General features: G+C 41.6%; 1 protein-coding gene and 1 long non-coding RNA gene across 5 annotated transcripts; both read left to right on the forward strand.

Moving 5' to 3' along the window:
* The first annotated feature begins 777 nt into the window (after positions 1–777).
* Positions 778–4,556, forward strand: LOC134092400 (class I histocompatibility antigen, F10 alpha chain-like). Of its 4 annotated transcripts, XM_062545239.1 has the most exons (6): positions 837–984; positions 1,908–2,015; positions 2,145–2,272; positions 2,748–3,005; positions 3,472–3,747; positions 4,059–4,555. In XM_062545239.1, exons 4-6 carry the CDS (start codon positions 2,885–2,887, stop codon positions 4,451–4,453), a joined length of 792 nt encoding a protein of 263 aa, XP_062401223.1. In that variant the 5' UTR covers positions 837–984; positions 1,908–2,015; positions 2,145–2,272; positions 2,748–2,884; the 3' UTR covers positions 4,454–4,555. The 4 variants fall into 4 exon arrangements, with proteins under 4 accessions (XP_062401221.1, XP_062401223.1, XP_062401222.1 ...); XM_062545238.1 differs by lacking the exon at positions 1,908–2,015 and having other exon boundaries at positions 840–984; positions 2,145–2,230; positions 4,059–4,556; XM_062545240.1 differs by lacking the exon at positions 1,908–2,015 and having other exon boundaries at positions 843–984.
* Positions 4,557–5,816: 1,260 nt separating this feature from the next.
* LOC134092401 (uncharacterized) lies at positions 5,817–7,417 on the forward strand. The gene is made up of 3 exons (XR_009940219.1): positions 5,817–6,226; positions 6,331–6,348; positions 7,137–7,417. It is a non-coding gene; the product is annotated as an uncharacterized LOC134092401 (long non-coding RNA).
* Positions 7,418–10,325: the final 2,908 nt, after the last annotated feature.

Genomic DNA, 10,325 nt, shown 5'->3' on the forward strand with positions numbered 1-10,325 from the left:
ATACACCTAAAATAAAATACACACAATGGTTAAAGTAAACGTTAAGAGGACACAAAGCACACAAACTAAGCAATAATAGCATAGACAGCATAAATTAAAGGGAAAAAATTAGACAGAACTGACAAGTTCAGACACATGTGACAAATACATTTCTTGAATTTTGTATCTTTGTTGATCCTTGATGCAGGTGTGCACTATATGCTCACATTTTGAATATGCAGCCTTCAACCTGCAAGATAATGGGACCTAACTAAAAACATGCAAGATGGTTCCCTGAAGATATCTGGTGTTAACAAGTCTTTGCATAGATTGTCCAGGAAAGATGTACCCAAAAGACTTATGTCTATATTTTAAATGTAGCCTACTCAGACCAAATGGAATAATAGGCCTGGATATATGCCTATGAGGTGGAATTCTCCACGCCAAAAGAGTTTTGACTAATAGCAACCAATTTTAGTGCAGAAAAACATCATAATCCCCCCCACACCCCCCATTTTCAATTATTTATTTAAGAGAAGACATAACACATCATTTCAGCAATTGATTCGACAGAGGAAATACAATTCAGAGGCTGGCTGCTGTACGTCTGTGAAGGGTGCCTGTTCCTCTAACAGCTTTGCAGGCGAATGACTGTCACCGCGGATTTGCGGTCAACAATGCCCCCTGGCGGTAGAAAATTACAATGTAAAGTGGAATCGAAACTTAACTTCACCGCGATCTGAATGTAGCCTAACTTCAGCCTCGTACATAATGCATAACGTGTTACATGCGCAGCTCAAGTGATGTGGGCGGGGTTGGATATCCAGAGATTAGAGACTGGAGTGCATGGTCAGTAACAGACGTTAACACAGTAGCCTACATGTGGGGCCAATACGGGTAGAATAAGCCTTTTGATAAAGGCTGCTGCGTCTACATGGAGGTAAACCATGGGATTTGTTCTTAAACTTGGAATTCTGTTCAGCTGTCTCCCCTTATCAGCCGCCGGTAAGTCTTTATATTTCTTTATTTTATGGTAGGCTATGCTCCCTATTTGGCAGACGTTTTTGTCTAAAACGACGTACAACAAAATAGCCTACAGAACATTGTAGTTAAAGATAAGCATAAGAGTAATAATAACAACAGTAGGCAATAGTAAGCCTATCAAACACTGACCGAAATAAAGTAACCTGATCACAGCCCATGAGAAATGAACCTTTGTGTCCCTTTGAAGAGTGAAGACATTGCACTTCAACACATGCACACATACAGTAGTTGTGTAATGGAAGCAATAAATTGTTATGTTAATGTTTGGTGTGGCCAGATCCAGTACTACATGAGGCTTCATGAACATACTGTATAGACGGACTGACTACTGTATATCCAGATGCCACAGTGCTCTGTGAGCGCTTGCTTCTGTCTGATGTATTGACACCTTACAGTTTGTCAGGTCCATTTCTCAAACCATCATTAACATTTGTACAGCAGTTAGTGCATTTTTCAAAACAGTAATGCACCGCATAGTGGATTAGGCTACCTGCAAAAGCATGTACAGTATCTTGCTCAGAATCATGGTCGTAGATTTGTGTGGGGACATGTACACCAATGCCAATTGACACTGAAATGTCCCCATCACCAATATTCAGACTGAAATGTCTCCCCAATATTCAGGTTCAAACGAAAAAGAAGTACCTCATGCGGTATAGCTACACAAAGGGTTAAATAATTTCCCACTTTAGTATCGTCTCACATAATACGTCTGCTGCTAATTCAAAGTGTTTGGCTCACTTATGGCTTGTGTGGAAAATGTAGTGTGTAAGCAGTTGAAAAAACTGTAACATAGGTTACCATTTCTTATTCACTCACTTTTTATTACCATTTTTTACCCCCCCCCCCCCCCCCCCACACCCACACACACACACACACACCAGCTGCACTACCGTATACGTTTGCTAATGATTTGCTAGCCCAGATAACAAAGGTGTGCCAAACTGGCTTTGATTGCTGGTCAGATTCCATCAGGCAAACAAAACTCAAAGGTCAGTTGATGGTGTGGATGGTTGTTCTTTCTTGGAGGTGGAAGGAAGCTATCACATACTTCCCTATCTGCTAGACTAGGGTATTAAGGCATGCCCTATCTGTAACATGACATGTCTGTCATCTTGTAGATTCACCTGATTGCAGAGACGGACATCCCGGTTCCAGAAAGTAAAAGTCCTCCCATGTATTATGTCTACCTGTGCACACAACACAGGTGATATCACTAATATCTGAGCTACCTGTGCACACAACACAGGTGATATCACTAATATCTGATCTACCTGTGCACATAACACAGCTGATATCACTAATATCTGCATGATCTACCTGTGCACATAACACAGATGATATCACTAATATCTGCATGATCTACCTGTGCACACAACACAGCTGATATCACTAATATCTGATCTACCTGTGCACATAACACAGCTGATATCACTAATATCTGCATGATCTACCTGTGCACATAACACAGATGATATCACTAATATCTGCATGATCTACCTGTGCACATAACACAGATGATATCACTAATGATCTGAGCTATCTGTGCACACAACACAGGTGATATCAGTAATATCTGATCTACCTGGCTGCTAATGAGGATGAGCTGCTTTACTAAATGGTTGGATCAAATACTTGGCAGGACTTTTACTGTCTGAACCCGGCCGGGATGTCCATTTCTGCCTAATTTACAGTGTCCTGTCTCTTTCCTCTGTGTTCCTCAGAGCTCCACACCCTGCAGTACTTCTACACCGCTACATCTGGAGTCCCAGTCCTTCCACCGTTTATACGTGTTGGGGTGGTGGATGGTGTGGAAATCAGTTGCTATGACAGCAATCGAAAAAGGAATGTTCCCAAGCAGATGTGGATGAAGCAGCTGGATCAGCAGTACTGGGATTCAGAGACAGAACTGTCTAAGATGTATGAGCGGATCTTCAGGGTGGACTTAAACATTTTACGGAGACGCTTTAATCATTCTGAAGGTAGGGTCAGTCACTCTTTCTAAGTAATTAAAATAAAGCATGAATAAAGTACAATAAGGGAACAGCAAACAGCAAGTACAATTATTTAACGTATTATAGTTTTTGGTGTGTCTTCATGTCGTTGAATGTGTACTGTTGGGGCATATTTAATTTGATGATTTGTTCAAAGGGAGGGCAATGAAAGCGCCTATTAATGCTACATGATATACACTTGGTGTTTCAGTAAATACTCGACTCAACTCACTTCAGTATAAATACAGTTAGGTGTGCACTGTATTGCTATAGCTTAGCACAAACCCACGTCGGTATGCTCATTTATTTGAACGGTAATGAGTAGGGCTGCATACACACACAACACAAGCAGTTTATAAAGTTTAGGTTACACTCAAGTTTACACCAACAAGATTGAAAGCCAGGCATTTAATGGTACACTTCTGATTTGTCTTGTTCCATCTGTGTCTCTTAGGAGTGCATGTCTTGCAGAGGACGTATGGCTGTGAGTGGGATGATAAAACTGGAGCCACTGATGGTCATGAACATTGTGGTTATGATGGAGAGGACTTCCTCTCACTAGACCTGAAGAGCATGGCATGGATCGCAGCAGTGCCACAGGCACTCCCAAGCAAACTAAAGTGGGACAACACAGAACGTTTTGTAAACAGGGACGTTTATTTCAAGGAGACGTGTGTTGATTGGCTGAAGAGATATGTTGACTATGGGAGCAGCACTCTGGGGAGGAAAGGTACAGCACAGACACTCAAGCAGTTTATAGGAGGTTGAATTGCTCTAGTAGTCCTGGACTTACTGAAACAGGCTATTCTTACTGTGTTATGAATTATGTTGATTATAGAGCTACTGACGTAAAAGGACTTCCCCAACACTCAGAATTCCAATATCTCTGAGTAATGACTGCTGCAAAATATTAATGACCGCTGATCTTGAGAAGCAGTAATAATATATTATGAGTGAAGCTCACCTGCTGTTTTACATGCATGCATTCAGTAATGATTCCCGCTGTTGATCTATCTTTTCAAATCTACCATTTGTTTTCAGTGCCCCCAGATGTCTCTGTGTTCCAGAGGGACTCTTCCGCAGTGTGCCATGCTACAGGTTTCTACCCTGAGGGAGTGATGATCACCTGGAAGAGAGATGGAGTGGAGATGCAGGAGGATGTGGATGTGGGGGAGACGCTGCCCAATGAGGATGGAACCTTCCAGAAGAGAGCTGTGCTCACCATGTCACCTGAGAGGAGGAAGGACGGCCAGTACACCTGTGAGGTGGCACACGAGAGTGGACACGTGGTCAAGACCCTAAGTGAGGAAGATGGCATGGCACACAATATGGGTATGTACTGTACCAGTGAGGAAGATGGCATGGCACACAATATGGGTATGTACTGTACCAGTGAGGAAGATGGCATGACACACAATATGGGTATGTACCAGTGAGGAAGATGGCATGGCACACAATATGGGTATGTACCAGTGAGGGAGATGGCATGGCACACAATATGGGTATGTACCAGTGAGGAAGATGGCATGGCACACAATATGGGTATGTACCAGTGAGGGAAGATAGTATAAGTATAAGTATATATACTTGTTTGATCCCATGAGGGAAATTCATTCTCTGCATTTAACCCAATTTAACCGAATTAGTGAACACACACAGCACACAGTGAGGTGATTTACACACTAACCCAGAGCAGTGAGGGGTTAGGTGTCTTGCTCAAGGGCCCCAGACATACACTATACTGCCAAAAGCATTGGGTCACCTGCCTTGACTCACATAGGAACTTCAGTAAGTTCAGTTCAGTTACTTAATCCATAGGGTTTAATATGACGTCGGTCCACCCTTTGCAGCTATAACAGCTTCAACTCTTCTGGGAAGGCTTTTCACAAATGTTAGGAGTGTGTTTATGGGATTTTTTTACCATTCTTCCGGAAGTGCATTTGTGAGGTCACACACTGATGTTGTATGAGGCAACTGGCAGCAGTAAAGCCGATTGTTTTCTGTGATACCAGTTAGCCATGAGTATTTGTCATGCCATGTAGCATTCACTACACTAGACTTACCGTCTTTTTTTGGAATACACATTTTTGGAACTGGTCTTCCTGCTGCTTTGATCCTAACCTTTGCACTGTAATTGAATGTATAAAACGGTTTGTTCAATTAAACATGGTCAAAGGCCTCTGATTCCATTGTACTCTTTATTTCCTGAGCAATTAGAAATGTAAAACAAGCTTTCCGTTCAACACAAGATTCTTCGCTGTATAGCCGCAGATAACGGTCTTGCGCGGTGTAGTAACTGATAGCCCCCTCTCGCCAGAGCAGCTAGCTGCTTATTGGTTCACCGTTGGCGCTAAATTCCAGAGCCTCTGGCTAGACCCGCCCACTCCAAAAGAGGAGCTTCCTCCCTTGCCCATTAAAAAAACGACGGGGTTCTGAGGCGTTTATAACGGACATCAATAGAGGGGTTTGAGGAGGAAGCTCCTCCGTACATTTTGAATTGTGATAGGGGGTGCTATTGGCATTTTGACCTAAGTGTTCAAATAGTGATATTAAAAGTAATTCATCAGATGTGCAATTCACTTCATATATTTTTTTTTCTCTGACGTTTTAGAGATGACGTCCCTCCCTCTCCTCTATAGAGGAGCCTCCTCTGGTACGTACCACTGCCATGGTATTAGAACATTACCCCAACGCATGAAATAGAATGTAAATAACTGCTGAAACACAATGTGCTATGTAATGAACCAAACCCATCACTATTGTGCTTTTGCTGATCCCAACTGTGTTTCAATGTACAGTATAGTGAATATTAATGACTCTAGAGGCAAGTATATGGAATGTTAGTATCTTGAAATTCGCAAATGTTTTAGTGATATCTCTGTATGTTTCTGTGCACTCTGATTTGAATGTCTATTGTTTGATATGGTGACACTGCTGCCAGTGTTGGTCAGAACAGGGCACACAAGTGATGAGAAGCTTCCACTAAACAGAACCCTTCTTCCTGTAGGCAATAGCCTTGGCATCATGACTAGCTTCCACTAAACAGAACCCTTCTTCCTGTAGGCAATAGCCTTGGCATCATGACTAGCTTCCACTAAACAGAACCCTTCTTCCTGTAGGCAATAGCCTTGGCATCATGATTAGCTGGATTGTTACTCAATTTGTTGTGATGTGTGTGCTTGCTGGGTTACTCATGATGAAGAAGAAAGGTGAGCATAGCTTCTTTTCTTTCATGCATTTCATTGTTTTAAGGTAAAACTTTTCACCCTTGACGATGCATCAGCTTAATAAAAACATCTCTTGTACTTTACAGACTACAAAAAGGCTGAGGGTGAGTACTTCTTGCAGTTATAATCCTGTTTACAAATACAAAACTTGCCCACTCATCTAGATAACTCAGTTATTATATTGTAACCATCAGCAAACTCAAGCTGAAGGTCATGGTTTATTGAAAAGGTTGAGGACACAGACATCAATACAGAGAAACCCAAGAGCAGCCACAATCATACACACAACAAGTTTATTATGGACATAAAAGCTGTAGAAACTGGACTAATAGTTTTAAAAATGTTTTTAAAAAAGTTTATATTCACATTGTCTATACTGCACAACTAAATTTGTTCACATCTGTTCCTGCCTCCAGCACAACCAACACTTGTAGTCTATGCACAGGATTAAGCTGTTGTGGATGGTCTTCTACTTTATGGTTTATGGCATCAACAAATAATTACAACAGACATGACAACATGACGACAACATCAGTATATAGTCTTTAGTGTCATAGGAATGTAGTTATGTGTTTTATTTTAAGATTAAATGCAAGTATGTAAGTAAGGATTGATATGTGATCTCATTAAGAATACATGGACGGGGATGTGGCGTTCTGGGGACAAACTTCAAATGGTTCCATATAGAACCGTTACAATGCAGAAAAATAACACCCTGTATGGTTCCTTATTAAATGTTTTTTTAAAAGATTCCATTTGGAACCATTTGGGTGGCTAATTTGTATGAATTACCTTTTTAAGTCACTGAACCCACCGACGTTACAAAATGAAAATGAATCAGAAAACAATATATGTGTGTTTTGTATTTGTTTTAACTTCTCGTTCCTTACAGAGTCTGATACCGATTCGGATGATTCCATGGATGGACAGCATGGTACTTTCAAGATCAAGAAGAAGAAGAAGACGTGAAAAGATCGATAAGAAGAATAACACATTCATTTTATACTTTTTAATGTATTTAATTTCTTTCAAATTAATCTTCTCAATGGTTGGTGAAAACTCCCTGACTTGTCCTGGCTGCCCCTTGCCATTGCACTGAATCATCTCATTGAGCTGGTTGTGTGTTTCTATCTTTCATATTGGTAATGAGAGGGGCTGGTGGTGGTAGTGGTACAGGCCAAACTGGAGAGCTAACAAGGCACGGTGAGCGCTGCCCCTTCTCCTTCTCCTTCTGCACCAATCGTCTGTGTGTGAGACCCTCTCAGCAGCTAGCATGAGTGCTGTAAGTAGCCTAGCCTGTATAGTAAGTAGCCTAGCCTGTATAGACGCCCCTATAGGCTCCCTACTCCCCACATCGTGCAGATAAGCAGGAAATGAAATTAGCGGAAATGAAATCTAAAATATTGTTTTTTTTTTTTAGTGCTCCTCCCGCCCTCCGTCTCCAAAAGCTGTTTTCGCTTCACGGCAAGCGTCTACTTTCCTTCTCTCCTTACAGGTTACAAGTTAACAAACCAACTTTTCAGTGTAACACAAACGTCAGCCACTCCAGTATAGTTTATCCTTTTTGGAGATTATGATCAATCCTGATCGTCACAGTCCGTCTGTGCGTGGAGGTGTGCTTGCATGTACAACAGTGAACCGTGTCCACTATCCACTGCTTTCTGCCGACCCTCTCCGTCAATCACATTTCCTTCGTCTGACCAGTGACCATATACTGTACAAGATCTCTTGTAGTTTTAATAGGCCTGTGTAGCTCTCTACCTCAAATTGGGTTTAGTATCTGTGCCTGATTAAAAGAAAATAAAGGTGGCTTTTGATAGATTATCCAATAGTCGGTGTTCAGTATGTGGTATGAATGTTTGGTTATTGCAGGAAGCATATTTAATGAGTCTTCATATATTTTAGATGTTACATGTAAATATGTGACCTACTGCTTAGGTAATGTGACGACTTGTGACTGAAGATGCAGTGCCGGACCCTTACAGTTGTGCTATTGATTGCTAGTGATTTGTTTGAGGTAACTCCATCGTCTTTGTTGTCTTGACATAGGTCACACACTGATGTTGGACGAGGAGACTGGCTCTCACTCTCTGCTTTAATTCATCCCAAAGGTGTTTTATTGGGTTGAGGTCGGCCAGGACTCAGCAGGCCAGTCAAGTTCATCCACACCAAACTCTGTAATCTATTATTAAAATATATGGTCATTTAAGAGAGTGGAAATGGGCTACTTCCTGGGTGCAATGCAGAATTGACAACTTTCTCAATTAGCATTCATCTGCCCCCTTGCATTGTGTGTCTGCAGGGGCGCTGCTGGATGCTCAGTGGTGTTTTTTGCCCCCGACGGCACCTTACAGGCAGCACAGCCTAAAAGGCACTACTTTTACCCTATTCCTAACCCTAACCCCCTCAACCCTCATCCTACCCCTAAACTGAGGGGAGTAGTGCCTTGAAGGCAGCGCTGCCTGGAAGGCACCTTTGAGGGCAAATAATACCAAAGACCACTGCGCTGGAAAATTTGGGCCTCTCATTAATATGAGTATTATCGAGGATGGGTTTTTAATATATAGTGTTATTGAGAGAGCCCCCACTAACACTATATATTAAAAACCCATCATGACGTGTGAGGAGTGCATGTTGAGCGTGCACAACCGTATGCGCAGAAGGCCACATCTGCCACGTCTGCCACGTCTGCCAAGTCTGCCACGGCCTTATTACTCCTGGTTACACTCATGAAAAACAGCAGGCAGGGTCCAGTTGGAAAAGCGTCTTTGCAGTGCCCTCTAGTGGCCTATTGGTGCATCGCATAGGGAGAAAGATTGAGGGGGCCCTTATAGACCTCTGAAGTTCGCCTACAAAAAAGCTGCCATCTTTGAAATTCGGTATCTGGCGATTTTTCCTATGGGAAAATAACATGGGGATTTTGAATTATCGCACCTGTTAAACTCTCGCGGGCACGACATAGTCTTAAATAAAGACGTTTTCCTGAACACACTTTTGTCCTCTGCCTTCTTGTGCATACTGTGATCTCCGGTACGTGAAGTCGGCACACTTTCATTTTTGCTACCCCAGAGCTAACTGGCTAACTAGCTTAATGGCAAGTTGCATTGCAAGTTAGCTCTGGGGTAGCGAAAATCAAAGTCTGCCGCCTTCGCGTACAGGAGATCACAGACTCCTCTCGAAGGCAGAGGACAAAAGTGTGTTCAGGAAAACACCTCAATTTCCGATGTTGTCATCCCCGCGAGAGTTTAACAGGTGTGATAATTCCAAATCCCCATGTTAATTTCCCATAGGAAAAATCGTCAGATACCGTAACTCCTTATATGGGCAAAGATGGTAGCTTTTTTGTAGGCGAACTTCAGAGGTCTATTGTATGCCGTTCATGCACTAGCAATTATGATGATGCTTTACAGCACCCTCTAGTGGCCTATTGGTGCCTAGCACAGGGAGAAAGATTGAGGGGGCTCTTTTTGGCTGCCCCTCATGCATTAGCAATTATGATGATGAGCCTTCTAGAGGAAGGATATGTGGACCTTGAATAGTAGTCTTCTAATTAAAGCACATAATGAAATGTTCCTGCAATAGAGAGATAGAAAATATAGATAGATAGATAGATAGATAGATAGATAGATAAATAGATAGATAGATGATAGAGAAATAGACACATATACATACTATATATATAATATATATATATATATATACATGTATATGTATATATAAATAGATAGATAGATAGATACTTTATTCACATACATACATTATTTAATTGTGTATTAGAGAGAGTTGTTCTATGAATTGTTCTATGCAGGTGGGCAGGAGATATTTTCAAATTGGGAAGCTGTGAATGAGCAACAGTTGATGGGCTTCCAGGTCATCATATGCCTTTGATCCAGACACACATGAGGAAATAATGTAGTTAAGCCTATTTAAACTGTCTGGTACAAAGTTGTCAATCAAATGACCAAATCAACATTCACTCTCCACTATGTGTGTAGTTAACATTTTAGCCTTTTGATGTAATGTTAGGAAAGTGTGAAATGTTTGGCCCTTATGATCAATTACTATGGAGAGATGTACAGTA

This window comes from Sardina pilchardus, chromosome 9 (assembly GCF_963854185.1).
Source record: "Sardina pilchardus chromosome 9, fSarPil1.1, whole genome shotgun sequence".
In the NCBI taxonomy this organism is placed as follows: Eukaryota; Metazoa; Chordata; class Actinopteri; order Clupeiformes; family Clupeidae; genus Sardina; species Sardina pilchardus.